This window comes from Populus nigra, chromosome 17 (genome assembly GCF_951802175.1).
Source record: "Populus nigra chromosome 17, ddPopNigr1.1, whole genome shotgun sequence".
Lineage (NCBI taxonomy): Eukaryota > Viridiplantae > Streptophyta > Magnoliopsida > Malpighiales > Salicaceae > Populus > Populus nigra.
This window is the reverse complement of record NC_084868.1, coordinates 8231287-8247035: the sequence shown is the minus strand read 5'-3', so window position 1 is coordinate 8247035 and position 15749 is coordinate 8231287. Positions and strand designations below refer to the sequence as shown.

Sequence of the window (15749 nt, the reverse complement as noted above, 5' to 3'; positions counted from 1 at the left end):
GGTTTGAACCGGTTTTTGCTCTAAAAAACCGAACCGAACTGAAATCGGTTGGTTTGAACCGGTTTCGGTTCGGTTGCAGTTTTTTTTTTTTAAAATTCAGTTTAGTTATTTTTTCTGATAAAAATCGAAGCGAATCGAAAATAAACACCCCTCAGATTGAGCATAGATATGGTTTATTGATGGCTGCTATTAATTAATATATTCTGCAAGTGGTCGTCGGTATTGCCAAGATTAATAATGCCCATTCTCTCAGTTCATATATATGTGTCCAAAAATTGTTCACAAGTACCCGTCAATTTCTTTCAATGGAATTTCCCCAACTAGAAGGATAATTCATAAGCAAGGTTAGATGATTAATACAATCAGATCATAGAAGTAGTTATACTTGCCATCTCGAGATAATAAGAAACAATTTCTCAATTTATATTTTTAATTCTATAAAAAAAAAAAAAAAAAACGTTAACAGACAATGCTTATGAGGGTTCAGAAATTCATTAAAAATTATTTCTATGTGATGTTAGAATTTTGTGAGCTGTGAAAGAGTCAATTAGGTTAGCAATGGGTATTTGCGGATGGAATTTTTTAATATTTATATTCTATTAATTATTTATGAGGTAAAAAATTTAGATATTTATAATTTATTTATTGGATTTTAAGTATATAATGACTATCTATTATATACTATTATTTATTAATCAATAAAAAATAAAATAATATTTATTATTTTACCATTTAATATAAATATAAATACACACACACGTGTGTGTGTTTTATGGACATCAAAAAATTATAGTGGCAATTATGATACATCTTATATTTATTGAAATATATAATAATAAAGATAATTGTTTGAAATATCATTATAAAATTAATATTTTTACAATAACATTTTAAATATTATTTTAAATATAACTATCAAACAATCACGACTAAAATCTTAATTATTTTTCAATAGCGCTATCAGCTATTGAAATGAGAAACAAATATATACATTGGTTCCTTCCAGGGTAGGGTGTCTTGTAGAACAATGCCAATCACTGATTAAGATCATCATAAATGATGTTATAATGAGGGTGAGTTGCTATGGTTCGTTTGGTTAGGGGACAAAAAAACAATATAGAGATAATATTTTTCGTCAAAGAGATGGAAACAGTAAATTTATAGTTGAAATAATTTTAAAATGAATTTATATATTTTTAAAATAGAAGGTACAAAAAAGATATATTTTTGGAGACATTATTTTTTTAATCTCTAAAATATTATTGTAAAAAACTCTCAATTTTAAAATTATACAACTAATTAGGCATGAAATAATAAAAATGATTATTATCATAATTTTAAAATTTGATCTAGAATAGACTCGAGACAAGACCCAAGTCACTAGTCGGGAGGGTTAACCCAAGTTGAACTTAATTGTTTTGTAAAAAATAATCAAAATAATGTTGTTTTGATAAAAAAAAAATTTTAGAAAAAAATAACTCAAGTCACAAATCAACTAGGGTTTTTGATGAGTCAGGATAAGTCGATCCTTACTCTATTTTTTTTATATAAATAAAACGGTCCAAGCCTAGGTTGGTCAGGCTCCTCAATGACCCATCGGGTCGATCTAAATTTTATAACTAGAATAATTATACTATTATTAATTTCAACTCTCAATATAAACTAAAGTAAAAAAAAAATAGTCAATTATTTTTTAAAATACTTAAATTTGACAATAATTCATATTAAGAATAAAATAAATATTTTATTATATCTTATTATATTTTGTCCATTATTAATCAAACAGGATATAAAAACATTTGTATTATTACCGTACATAATTTTATTTTGATTTCATGTTCTATCTTGTTCCTCTGTCCTATTGTATCATCTCTTTCGACCTAAAACAATAATAATAAAAAAAACTATATATATGATTAGTCATGTCCATAAAAATTTAAAAAGAAAAAAAAAGGAGAGAAGAAGAATGGTCATTTTAATTAGTTAATTTATTCTTTTGTTACAAAGAAGATCTTCAAATTCGGAATTTTTTAAAGAAAGAAATATATTAATGCTAGTTAAACTACTACCCCGAACAATTATTTAATTTGCTAATGATCATCTTTTGCAAAAAGAAAACTACAAATCCTTGAAAATTATTTAATTTGTAATTAATGAACTATCAACGATTAAATTTCCATCACTCGTCAATGATCAGCACTCAGTGCAAGCTAGGGAATTCTAAAGTATCATTGATAAATTGGAAATTTAAAAAGTTACGAAATCATCAACGGCAATAACATTACAATTATTATCATACATAGATTAAAAATAAATAAATTTAATGCCACCTGTACTACAAGTCAAGCTATAAAATGATACTTGCAATGCGAACAAAACCGTCGCGCATAGCGCATATATATATAGTTGTCTCCTATATGCAATGCGCATACTGTCGCGAGCTTATAGTATATCTATGTATTATCGTGGATTTATAAAAATAATATATATAAAAAATCATATGAAGAAAGATTGTCATAATCTATAATTTTTTTTAAAAAAAAACTATAAAGATAATTTTAGAAAAAAAATATAAAAAAACAAAAGCAAAATAATAACGTAGGGAAACACTGTAGTAATCTATAGTGTTTTGTGAGGAAATATACAGTTGTAATTCTCAACCAGCTCAATATTAAAAAAAAAAATTGACAAAGATAATTTTTAAAAAAATCATAGCAAAAACAACCATGTGAGGAAAAACTGTAGCAATCCAGTGTTTTAAAGTAAAAAAATATTTAAAGCTAAATTCTCAACCAGCTTGATATTAAAAAAATAGAAGTAACAAAGATAATTTTTTAAAAAAATCATATAAAAAAACAAAATCATAAAAAAAAGAAAAAATACTCATGCAGGGAAACATCATAGCAATCCACAATGTTTTGTGAGGAAAACTACAGTTGTAATTTTCAACCAGCTCAATATTAAAAAAATAAAATCGACAAAGATAATTTTGGAAAAAATCATAAAAAAACATAAAAACCATGTGGGGGAAACACTGTAGCAACCCATAATGTTTTAAAGAAAAAAACTACAAAACTAAATTCTTAACCATCTCAATATTAAAAAAAAAAAATTGACAGCGATAATTTTAGAAAAAAAATATGCGAAAAAACACTGTAACAAAACAAAAACCATGTGGAAAACATTGTAGCAATTGATAATGTTTCTAAGAAAAAAACTATAAAGCTAAATTATCAACCAGTTCAATAGTTAAAAATAAAATCGACCAGAAAAAATGAAAAAAAAAGAAAAAAAAGAAAGAAAAAACATGCGGAAAATGAAAAAAAAACTTGTGGGGAAAGCTACAGTATTTTCTCTACGCATTTTAGAGTATTCGTTAATATATATATATATATATATATATATATATATATATATAAGAAAGAAATTGAAAAAAAAAAACTTGCAAGAAAGAAAGAAAAACTCAAGTCAACTCGGGTTAACTCACAAAACCTGTGACCTAAGATATTAGATCGAGATAACCCCACAGAGAGAAAAGAGAAAAAAATAACAAAGTTCAATCTTCAATCAACCTAATGTTGAATGATGAAATTTAAAAACAGATCAATTTTTAAAAAAAAAACTTAAAAAAATTGATATCAACTTGGGCTAATCTTTTAAATATGTAACCTATATCAGGAGGTTGAGATCATCTCAAGGAAGGCAAATCTAAAAAAAAACATGAAGCCAAATTCTCAATCAATCAAATGTTTATGGATGAAATTGAACAAATAAATCAATTTAAAAAGGATCCAAAACAAGCAATCAAAAGAATAAGGATCAAATTTGACATACAAATAAAATGAAACAAAAATACAAGGAATGAAATTGAAAAAAAAATTCAATTAAAAGAATGATCCATATCAAAACTAATAATAATTAAGAGAATGATGACTAAATTTGATATAAAAATCAAATGAAACAAAATGTTAAAGGATAAAATTAAAAAAAAATCAATAAAAAACATAAAAAAATAAATACTAAATTTGATAATAAAACAAAAAAACACGGCTTCTTTAAACTTTGGTAGCTCAACATGATTTCCAAGGACATGAGAGAGAAAAGAAGTAGGAGAAAAAAGAAAAGTCAATCGAAGCTTCATCGTAGCACCGCCATGGACACACATCCCACTAATAGAGAGGTCTCTCTATAGTAGTCCTCATGCATTCGTGGACAATATTTTTTTGTCGTCAAAAAAGGTTGCACACGCTGTTAGAGCACAATGTATTTGATATTTTTTTTATTTACTATAATATTTGTTTTTTTAAATTAGATCTCTCAAGCCTTAACTATTTTAAATCAAATAAATTGTAAGCATCAAACACATGTTAAAACTTTTCCCCATATCCAGGGGAAAAAAAAATTGCAAGTCAAATTTAAAAAAGATTAGTCTCTAATATTTATTTTTTAAAAAGGTTCAATACTTGTCTATTGTAAAATTAAGTCCTCACTCCTTTAATTGTTTTAATTCAATTCAGTGTCATTGATTTTCTTCAAATCAAGCATTAACTGAGAGTCAATTTTCTTTTCTAACAATGCAAGTAGCCAAAATTAAGCCAAGTAAAACAAATAATAAAGTCCAACCCCAAATTAGTTTAATATAAAAGGATTAAATTGAAAAATTAAAAATTAAAAGAAAAAATATCTAAAAAAAGAGAAAGAATGTTCTAAAGAATAGTAAATTCCTTCACAATCCACAGTAAAAATCCGATGCCTTTTAGTATTTTTTTTGAATTTAATATGCACCTTAAGGTAAGTCGGTTATCCCCAACTATATGTTACTAGCATAGTTATTGAGGGTTGTCATACGATAAACAAACGGTCAACAGAAAAAAGATAACAAATAAAATTATGGAGAAAACATTTTTTTCCACATAAAAATTGTCTTTTTTTTATTTATGTAATCATTTTTCTTATTTTGATGAAAAAATTATTATTTTTATTAACAAGGTAGTTCATTGAATAAAAATTAACAAGAATAAAAAAATATTTGTGAAAACTACGATGATTTGAACTAAAAAGAAAAGAAAACATATTTTTAATCAATGACTTAATCTTATTCATGCATTTCTTTCTTATTTTGACAGAAAGCATCCTTTTTTCTTTTTTTACGTGAAGCATTGATTTTAGTGAAAACTTATTATAATTGTGAAAGTAAGTTTTTATTAAAAAGGTAAGAAAATCATGAATCTATTATTTTTACACACTAATATGAAAAATATCTTAGAATAAAAGGTTGAAAAAATATATATAAACAATTAAAAATAAAAAATCAAATGTTATTCTCACTCAATATTAATGAACAATTTATTTTAGAAATCCTATATATTAGGCTAATATTAATGAACATTTTACAAGGCAATCAATAATATCATCATAAAAGACTTAAACTTATTTTTAAACAATAACATAATTGGACATTAGCTTAAATATGATTTTTTTTTTCACTAGCGAAAACAAATAGCTTAAGATAATATGAAATTAACATATGCTAAAAGTGCCTTATCATTTCACTATAACAATTATAACAATTAAAAACGAAATGTCTTGGCATTTCACATTTTAATCTTTAAAAATTAAAATTTTTTAGAATTTTTTTTTTTAATTTTCATCCTCTAATATTAGGTTTACTAAGTATTGAATCTTATAATTTATTATAATTTATTTTTTATAGATTTATCTCGATCTTATGACTCAAGTTATGAGTTTTGCGAGTTTGCTGATTTGACTCGGGTAATTTTTTTCCTTTTTAATTATTTTTTTTCTTAAATTTATCTTTCAATATTGGATTTCATAATCATAATCATAATTATTTTTTATTTTATTTATATGGGATTATCATTGTTTCATGACCTAGATCGCGAGTTTTGCAGGTTAGTCGTATTGACTCAGGTCATTTTTTTCTTTTTTTCTTTTTAATTATGTTTTTTTTCTCAAATTCATCTTTCAATATTGAATTGATTAGTAATTGGACTTCATAATCATAATCATAATTATTTTTTGATTTGCTTTTTATGGGGTTATCAAGATCTCATGACTTGAGTAGTAGATTTGACAAATTAACCTAAATTGGTCCGAGTAGATCTAATATGTGTCAATTTCCATATAATTATATTGTTTTACCTATTAAAAATACATTAACAATATTTTAATGTTTTTGATAAAAAAATAATAATTTAACACTCAACATAGCACGGATTAGCACATGAACGAGTGATAGTGAGATGTTCGTACTTGCAAGAGCTTGTGAGTATAAATTTCTTATTTGAATATTTGAGCTTCGGAATAAATGCTCTTTTATTAAAGGAAGTTAGAATGCAGTAATTTATTATAATAATATGACTTCTTTGCCATGCTTGCTACTAATCCTGATCCACTAACCACTGATTACGTGTTGCAGAATTCTATCTTTGATAACAAAAAATAAAAAATAAAAATACAAGAAATAATTTTACTTTAAAATTAAGTACTGGTATTTAAAATAAAATAAAAAAAAATATTTATTAAGGCATTAGTCTTAGTAGTTTCTAAGAAGAAGAATAAAGAAATATTAAAAAAAAAATAGCGGGTGGAAGAAGTTGGAAGAGCGGCTGCCTAATGCCGCTGCCCAAATCAAAATTTTCCTTTCTTTCTTTTAAAAAATCATAAATAATTAGCACAAAGATCAAATTCACTAAAAGTTAAAAAAAATAATTACTTATCCCATCAATTCTCTCCTTTTTTTTTTAAAAAAATATTCTAAAAATAAAAGAAAAGTAAAGAAAATGGGAAATTTTGATTAAAAAGAGGGTTTTTTTTTAAATAAAATAATTATTATAAAAATCAGAGTGATTATTTTATAATAAATTTATTTCTCTGTTAAAGTATGCGGTTTTACCTTTCCGAAAACCAGCAAGCACGAGTCAACAAGTTGAAACTCTCCCTCCAAAAAAGACCTCTTCCCTTTTTTCTTATATCTCCTTCATCATCACATATTACTAACCTCCTACCTTCCAATTCTCTCTCTCGCTCTCAAAAATCACCGAGACATAATTTTCCTTAGTTGAACGGGCGACGATGCCACAAGTGGATCTTGAAACTCTAGTCTCAGCCTGCGCCGGAGGCACCTGCGACAGCAAAATCGCCTGTGAAACTCTCGCCGCCACCACCAGTAACACAAACAACTACCGCTCCCTACCGCCACCACCACCAGACTCGCCCGATGTTGCCGAAGTACCACCAGATTTCCCGCCAGAATCCTTCTGGCTGTCCAAAGACGCTGAACTCGACTGGTTCAACACCAACGCATACTATGAACGCAAAGATTCCACAAAAGGAAACTCAAACTCCGCAAACTTAAACCCGAACCTCATCCCCAATCCCAACCATAACTCCTCCAATTCACAGCGTTTCTCTTCCTTTCACTCTAAGGCATCAATCATTGGCTTACCAAAGATACAGAAATCAACCTTCGTTGTTGACACAAAGAAACGCCGCATCTGTAAACATGGAAACACACGATTGTTTCCTAAACGGTCCGGTTCGACCGGTAAGTCGGATCCGACGGGTATGATTGAACCGTCTTCACCCAAAGTATCTTGTATGGGAAGAGTAAGATCGAAGAAAGATCGCCGTAGATTGCGGAAAAAACAGCTACAGCAACAAGAACAGCTATCTTTTCAATCAAGCGGAAAGAAGGAAAGTAGTAGAAAGGACAAGAAGAAAGAAGCAGGTTTCTTTGCTAGTCTTAAAGCTATTTTCAGGTGTAAGAGTAACATCAAAGATATATCACATAGGACCACCGGCAATGACACGTCGTATGGTGGATCGGTTAGCGAGAGTTACACGTTTAAGAAATCGAGTGATATCAGGGATCGGTTGCCGGCGAGTGATAGAGACGCGCCGCATAGGAGGAGCTTTGGAATGGAACCGTTGGCGGCGGAGCCGGTTGTTGGTTTGGGAGGGATGACGAGGTTCGCGTCAGGGAGGAGATCGGAGTCGTGGAGCGTTGAAATTGGCGTGGCATGATCCGATTGGTCAAGTAAACAATTTGGTCCAGGGTGAAGTAAAAGGGGGGAGGAGCGCTTCTGGTTGCGGTCGTGATTGGTGGGCATCTTTTTTGTGCTGTGGGTTTGAATTACGGTTAGGATGACGTGGCATGGTGGATTAACCATTTCAAGCGCGGTAACTACAGTAATTACCTTTCCACGTTTTTTTTATTTTGTCTTTTTTGTTTTCATGGTTTGTGAATTTTTCTTTTTTGTCTTTTTTCAAAAGTTATACAAAGAGGGCTTGTAGATATATAATGAGTGTAAATTCTGTTAAATAATGTAGTTAATGAAGGCTCCTATATCATTGGATAGTGGTTTGTCTCAAGAGGATGCAAAGCTATTATTTTGTTCCTCCCTCCTTGCATGGAATTTTATAATTTCTTGGGTTAAATGCAAGGAAGACTAAGTTTGATGTTCTATGTTAAAATTCACCACTGTTTTGCCTTGGAAAATTTGGTTATCCCTCTCACATCCATGCTAAGGAATTTGTGTAGATTGATCAGCTAGATTAAGACTCTAGAAAACATGGAATCTTGAAGATATATACATGCTTCAATTATAATTCAAGGGGTTTGCAGTTGCCATGAAAGGTCATACAAATTCAAGGAACCTTTTAATTACTTCGGATGAGCTTGCATCGTTTCGGGGTATTCGAGAAGTGTAAAAATAAACGAGTGGTCTTCATCTGCTTAGTGATATTGCTGTGTGGTCTTATCACTTTGTTGGGTTTTGTTCAAATTATCTTGTAATTTGTTGTGGTTAGGTGGGCATTCATTAGCTTACAAGTGAGGGAATCCCCTTGGAAGGCCCATCGTCATTATTGACTTCTGTGGTCTTTGTGTGATCGATGGTTTAAAATCTTGACTGAGTTCGTCTTTCACCCACCCATTTGTCTAACAACTTGACTGCTTCACTGTCTACATACATCATGTTCATTTTATAGCCATAACTCGGAGGGAAAAAAACAAAATAAAGAGTCCTGGTTACGTCTTGAATGTACTGAAATCAAAGTTGATATGTTCGTTAATTTTAGGCCTGTAAAGTAAAATTAATTCAGATATCCAAGCTGATCGCATCTATGTTAATAATAAAAAAAAAACCAAGAGTTCAGCCCAGAAATCTGTACCTCAACTTGACTGCTCGATCATAATCGAAACTCATCATCATGGGTGTTTGTCTGCGGGCTGATCTTCCCAACAGATAAGAAATGGTGGGGGAAGAAAACTGATCAAAACTCTTAACAGCGATTGTTGTTAGAAGGAAGGGGGGGGGGGGGGGGTTTAGAGTGGTTGTTTCTGGGTTCTGAAATCAAGATCAGAACTCCAACTCATGATTTTAAACCAAGGGTGTAGCAATAATCAAGTCCACCATGATTGTTCTAGTTCAGATGAAAATGACACCAACGGGTTCCATCTTGTTGTTCTCAAAACTTCATCACTTCGTGGGGACAAGAAATTCGTTGTCGGATTGTTCCACTAGGGAGCTTCTGTCAAGGAATTGATCTGAAATTCCTTGCATAAGTTTGAACACAGTTGGCAAATTTGACACGTAATATCATGAATGTAGGGAACAATGTCCGTATCACTTTCATGAAGTTAGCAGCTTGGATTTAGAGTCAAGTTCAAGATGTTTGTTATGAGCTTTATACATGTACTTTCCAATCTGCTATTTCAGGCCAGAAACGGTCAAATTGAAGAAGAATTAATTGCAATCAGCTTATCGTGCCCCTTAAAATGTTTCAAGCAAAAAAGAATTAAGGGTGAAGTTGCATCTGCAGACACGAAAAGATCATTTCCATGATCTACGCTGGTAAATTTGTCCATAATACTACATAAATAAGTTCATAAGACAGGAAAGGAACATTTTGTTTCCTGTGGGAATAATATTAATCGGAGAATTCATTATATAGTTCAACCTTTCTTCCATTCAGTGACTGCAAAGGCCTTGAGTTCTGCTTGTAATCAGCACCCAATGGAGCTTTCAGGGCTTCTACCTGCTCCTTGGATATTGTTCTCACCTACATATTTGTGTGCCATTATCAAAAAGTCTGCTTGTATGTTTATCTGCATACGTGTGTGTGTAGCTATATATATATATATCTTACCTTGCCAAGAACGTTCCAGATCACATTTTCCGTGCATGGTGGACTGGTGATAGAGCCGATGTATCTGTAATACTTGCGGGTATTTTTTCTTAATAGCTTATTGTCCAATGGCCCAATAGGAATTTGGGCTTCTTCATTGCCTGCACACGCGTCCTTTGCTAGATCACCCAGCTTGTTTGTAATCTGCAACCATGAATAACTCTTATTGGTTAAAACTTTCCTCGAGAGATGTCATACCTTCAATCTATTCATGCAGAACAGCATCAGAAGGAGGAACCCTAAGCGATTGCCTCAAGGAAATTGAACCTTTTCCAGGAAGGAACAGGATTGTTTACTTCAACCTAAGACTTACAGTGAAGTGGTTGCTTGTTTGCATTGCTGCAACACATGCCCTTAGGAATAACTAAAATCAGTATAGATGAAAAAACTGCGATGTAACGTCTACCTTACTGATAAACGGATCAGCATCACCAAGTTCGTAGAGCATTGACACAACAGCGATGGCGCCGGAATCTGACAGGTGGACTAGATGAAGCTCGGCAGCGTATCTGCAGATATAGAATGCCAATCAAGTTCAATTTGGTGCCCACTTCTATTTATCAAACATTTTTGCAATCTATACTGATTGCAAAAATGTGTAATTTTTGTGAGTTGAGAGAGAGCATACTGGACTCCGTCAATCTGATGTTCGGAGGGAGAATGCCAGTGCATTTGCTTAAATGTGTAGTTTTTACCATCTACAATCAAGACTCCACAGTTCTCCTCATAGTGCAACTGCATATAGAAAATTCAGAATTCAGAATAATTATTACTACTTTAAATTTAAGAAAAACAAATGATATCTTGGATAAGCATGTATAAAGTTGTCCAAGAGATCTCTTGAAACTATTTTTCTCCATTAGCTCATATGAATCTAACCTACCACAACATGTATGTCAGCCCATTCAAAGAGTTGATTAGAGTATATTAATTTCTTATGATAAAATTAACAAAATTGTGCCAAGTTCAGGAATAAACCCCAATATTAAAGCCATTGTTAACAAGAATAGCATTTCCACGCTTGTAAACCCTGGTCAAGGGTGTCAAACTTTTGTTTTCCACTGCCTCGTTCTTGATGATGTTGATAGGAGACTGAAGTTTCCCAGATGAGCATGTTGAGAATTTGGGGTTCAAGCTTCCCCAGTTGGCAGGGCCATGTAAACCAGCATAACTGAATTCAAATACAGAACCTGCCAGGAAAATTTCAAGAATCTAAGTCAGCTAGTTTGTGACATAATAATAACAAAAGATCATATAACTTGTCAAAGAAACATAAATATGTGTTTTAGAAAAGAAAAGAGAAGAACTCTGTTTGTGTGCGTGTGTGGGGGAGAAAGAGTAGCGCGTGCGGAAGAGAGTCATACCGTGAGCTTGCTGTCCAAAATTTGCGAAAGCAACAGCAAACAACAATGCAATAGAAATGAAAGAGGAGGAGAGTTGAGGAGCCATATTTTGCAGGTGTGCTCTCATCTCAGACTGATTAAGACCTTTTCCTCGAAGATGTTTGTTAGAGAGAGGCTGGCTCTCTTGCTTTAAGTTTTCAATTATAGGCTCAACTTGTAGCTGTACTGGTGCTAAATTTGGAGAGAGCTGGTAAATTTAGCTGTACTTCTCTCAAAACCTTCGGTACACCTTCTTCTGTATGTCTATGTCTATTTATATACGTGGCGAGCTTGCCCTATCCTGCTTCATTTTTTGTTTGATGTTCTAAAAGAAACCTTTATCCTAAGCTAGGGGGTTAATCAAAATGCTTTAAATTAATGCAGATTATTGGATTTGCACTTTTGTCACAAAGTAGCAGCTTGGCTCTGTTATTATTACAAGTAGAAAACGCAGAAAGCTGGCTTGGGAGAAAATGGAGACCATCGGCTAGCTTTTTCTGATAACTGATTCAGAGATTAATCAAACTTATTGAATGACTATATTTAGACTAATATAATCTGCATCTCTGAATTCTTGCACTGGTCACATTGTTGTTCAAGATGGATTGACACCAGCTGACTGGTTTTCTACCTTTTGTAGGTAAACTCTTTTTGTCCATTGAATAAAATTTGCAAAACTTTTTATCATTAAAATAGCCAGAAGCTTCGCAATTTCATGCATGATATGAAGGTACTGGCCACAATCATAAAAGAAACATGATCCCTTGCCATCAAGTTAGGTGCGGGGTGGCTGGTCTACTTTGCTAAGCACAAACTAAAGCATCTCCTAACTTCTAATTAATGGAGGAAGGAAGACTATTTTAATCAGCAGTGGAAGTTCTTACGAATCCAATAACCATGGTTTCTATTTTCTAGAAATGTATCTGTGCCAGATATGTATATGCAATACTGCTATTACCTAGGGACCACGACTCCCTAGGTAGCACATTGTTCAAGGTAAGACAATGAGAGAACTATTTACTTCACAAAGCCAATTTGTTGAGCCTGGCTACCTCATGTTCCTTGTAAATTATAACCAGATAAAAAAGCAGAAAAACATAACAGTTAAGGAGAAAGGGAACCAGAAAAAAGGATGCTAAAACTAAGGCAGATGCAGATTTTGCTATCAATTAAAAGGGTTAATTACACGTGATGAAGTCCAAAAAACCAACTAGCATAGGAATAGAACTCATAGGTTGGATAATCATTTAATTAATTGATTGTAACAATTTTATCTATTCTTTCTAGTCAAGGTAGTTGATAGCTTATACTTGATGCTTGATAAGTCAAGGTGCCTTGTGGCTAGTACCTGTAAAAAGTCCTATTTAGTGGAGATGAGAACTCTCCGATGCTTAAATAAATATTTTTTTAGAGAGAGAAAATACAAGAATATTCTAGAAAGAGATGCTCTGAAAATATATATGCAGTAGAGAATGAAGATTGCGAACCTTTGTTCTGAAGGTCTCATGGTGTATTTATAGCCCATGAGTCTTGTTTTTTTTGTGAAGAAGAGGGTCTGGAGTGTAATCTTACCCTGATAACATTTAATGAGGGATATATATCCCTTACATCTATATTAATGTTTGATTGAAATATGGTAGATCATTGGAGGAATTTTATACATTTAAAAGGTGTATGGAGATTAGGGTCTAAAACATCAAATGTAGCTAAGCCCATGGAGGCTGAGTTCTTCTCCTAGGTTAGACCCAATGAAGGATGGTCATTTTCTTGGGCGTGCCCAAGAGAGGATGGTCGTCATCTTAGACTTGGCTAACTATCAAGACCAAGTACCTTAGGGTTGACATGTTTGCCATACTCATGTTGTCTTGAACTTGACAATCCGCCAAATCTAAGTGACTTGGACTTGACGGACTACCAATTCTACATGCTTTGGGTCTGGCATGTTTGCCAGACCCGCGTTGTCTTGGACTTGGTTGACTGCCAAGTCCAAGTGCCATGGGCTTGACATGTTTGCCATACCCGTATTACCTCATTCCCTTGGGTGTACCAAGGGAGGATTGTCGTTACTTTGAATTTGGCTAACTGCCAAGACTAAGTACTTTGTGTTTAACATGTTTGTCAGACACATATTGTCTTGGACTTAGCTAACTATTAAGTCCAAGTGCTTTAGACTGGTATGTTTGCCAGACCCCCATTACATCATTCTCTTGGGCGTGCCAATGAATGATGGTCTTTCCCTTGGGCGAGCCCAATAGAGGATGGTCGTTACCTTGTACTTAGCTAATTGTCAAGTCCAAGTACTTTGAGTCGCTAGACCCACGTTATCTTGGGCTTGACTGATTGTCAAGTCCAAGGGTCTTGGATCTGACATGTTTTTCAGACCCACGTTACTTTGGACTTGACTAAATGCTAAGTTTAAGTATCTTGGATCTAATATGTTCGTTAGACCCATATTATCTCAGACTCAGTCAACTGTCAAGTTCAAGTATAATGGACTTGGCGGAATGCCAAGGTCAAGTACTTTGGGTCTGACATGTTTGCGAGACCCACATTACCTCATTCCCTTAGACATGTCAAGGGAGGATGGTCATTTTGTTGGGCGTTCCAATGACGGATGCGCATTCCCATGGGCGTGCCAGTGGCTTGGCATACTGCCAAACCTAGCGTGCTTGGGGCTTGGCACATTGCTAAGTCCAATAGTGTCTAAGTCTGGCTTGCGTGTCGGGGCTTGACACACTGCCAAACGCCCACTCGAGTGAGAAAGGGATGCATAAGAACAAGGGCTGCTCGATTGATTTAGGTTGTTAAGGGGGTGAGATGAGTTGCTAGAATTTCTTGATGGATTTGGGATTGAATCTATTGCCATTGTTTGTATACCAACCACCCAAAATTTTTGAAAAATTAAAAAGGAAAAAGAAGATTACAATGTTATTGATGAATCCTCACCAATTTCTTTTTCACCACTTGAAGAAATACTCTTTTAAAGATTTATCACCTTAGTGATGTACCTTACCAATAACCAAGAGTTTTTTCACTTAAACTCTTGAAGGATTACAATTGTTTGAAATGTAACAACATCCTCTCAAATAGTAGATAATACAATTGAAGCTTATATCTCTATAGCTCACTCAATAACACTTAGAATGTATGAAGGTATTTAAATGTAGTGAGCGTGAGAATTTATACTCTTGAGTGAGAATATGAATGTTTTAATTCACATATATGAGTATGATATAGGAGTGATGATTTGAAGTTGTTTTGGCTCTTAAAATAGCTTGTGTATGATATAATTCTATTTCAATTTCTAATTCTGCAATTAGACAATATATATATGTTTCTTACAAAAACTAGTAGTTTATAGCCGTTATAGTTCCTCTGACAGCTCAAACAATCTACCGTTTTAGATTGGTCAAGTCAATCAGTCAACCGATTTATGTAAATTCACAGGTGTTCATCACGTATGAAAAAGTGTCAACCGGTTTATGTAGAATTCTAGATTTATCAGTTTTAATCCTCATGAATTCTTAGAACTGTTTTATCAATCCTTTTTTAAATGCATGCAAAGTGAAGTGTGTGCATTTATTTTAATTTGTGCTATCAAATATGATATAAAGATTTACTTTTAAGCACTAAAATGAACGCTTAAAACTAAGTCTTCACTTGCTTTGCATGTTGGACTTGTTGATTGATTATCATCAAAATGCATAAAATATCAGCAATGGCCACAACCTTTGAAAACACCTTTCCTTCGTACAGTTAAAATCATCTCGACATGAGCTTTTTTCATCGGTGGTGCGTGTTGACAGAGCATTTCCGGTTTGGATCTGACGAACCATTCTTCTTTTTTCTTTCTTTAAAAGAGAAAAGTGGGATGCCAGTTTCTTTGATTCTTTTGATGCTATTTTTAGTAAGAGTTTTTTTTTACAATTTCATCCTTTAATTTTAGGTTGATTTGGAATTGGGTTTTGTAATTGTTTTTGGTTTGCTTTTCATAGGGCTATTCTAGTTTTATGATTTGGGTTGCAAGCTTGACAAGTTAACCCGAGTTTACTTGAGTTGTTTTCTTTTGTCCTTTTTGTTAATTGATTTTTTTCTTAATTTCATGCTTTTACTGTGATATCCCATATCAGAAACGAGCATCTAGAGTTAGGGCTT

At 32.6% G+C, this 15749-nt stretch overlaps 2 protein-coding genes across 2 annotated transcripts; one reads left to right on the top strand and one right to left on the bottom strand.

Annotated features, from left to right (window-relative positions):
- Positions 1 to 6934: 6934 nt before the first annotated feature.
- Positions 6935 to 8380, top strand: LOC133677278 (uncharacterized). Its single transcript, XM_062099209.1, has one exon. The coding sequence runs from the start codon at positions 7096 to 7098 to the stop codon at positions 8044 to 8046; it is 951 nt and encodes a 316-aa protein (XP_061955193.1). The 5' UTR covers positions 6935 to 7095; the 3' UTR covers positions 8047 to 8380.
- A 1461-nt stretch (positions 8381 to 9841) lies between these two features.
- LOC133677279 (alpha carbonic anhydrase 1, chloroplastic-like) lies at positions 9842 to 11854 on the bottom strand. The gene is made up of 6 exons (XM_062099210.1): positions 11577 to 11854; positions 11191 to 11402; positions 10841 to 10947; positions 10619 to 10721; positions 10174 to 10356; positions 9842 to 10086 (listed from the first exon to the last, which is right to left on the bottom strand). The coding sequence occupies exons 1-6, from the start codon at positions 11680 to 11682 to the stop codon at positions 9955 to 9957; spliced, it is 843 nt and encodes a 280-aa protein (XP_061955194.1). The 5' UTR covers positions 11683 to 11854; the 3' UTR covers positions 9842 to 9954.
- Between the last annotated feature and the right edge of the window lie 3895 nt (positions 11855 to 15749).

What these genes read in the sequence shown, in the direction of transcription:
- LOC133677278 (XM_062099209.1), top strand. Translation starts at nt 7,096, where the DNA reads ATGCCACAAGTGGATCTTGAAACTCTAGTCTCAGCCTGCGCCGGAGGC.
- LOC133677279 (XM_062099210.1), bottom strand. Translation starts at nt 11,682, where the DNA reads ATGAGAGCACACCTGCAAAATATGGCTCCTCAACTCTCCTCCTCTTTC. An exon ending in ACAATGGCTTTAATATTGGG is followed by an intron (nt 10,948 to 11,190) that starts GTTTATTCCTGA and finishes TTCTATATGCAG; the next exon opens with TTGCACTATGAGGAGAACTG. An exon ending in CATCAGATTGACGGAGTCCA is followed by an intron (nt 10,722 to 10,840) that starts GTATGCTCTCTC and finishes CTATATCTGCAG; the next exon opens with ATACGCTGCCGAGCTTCATC.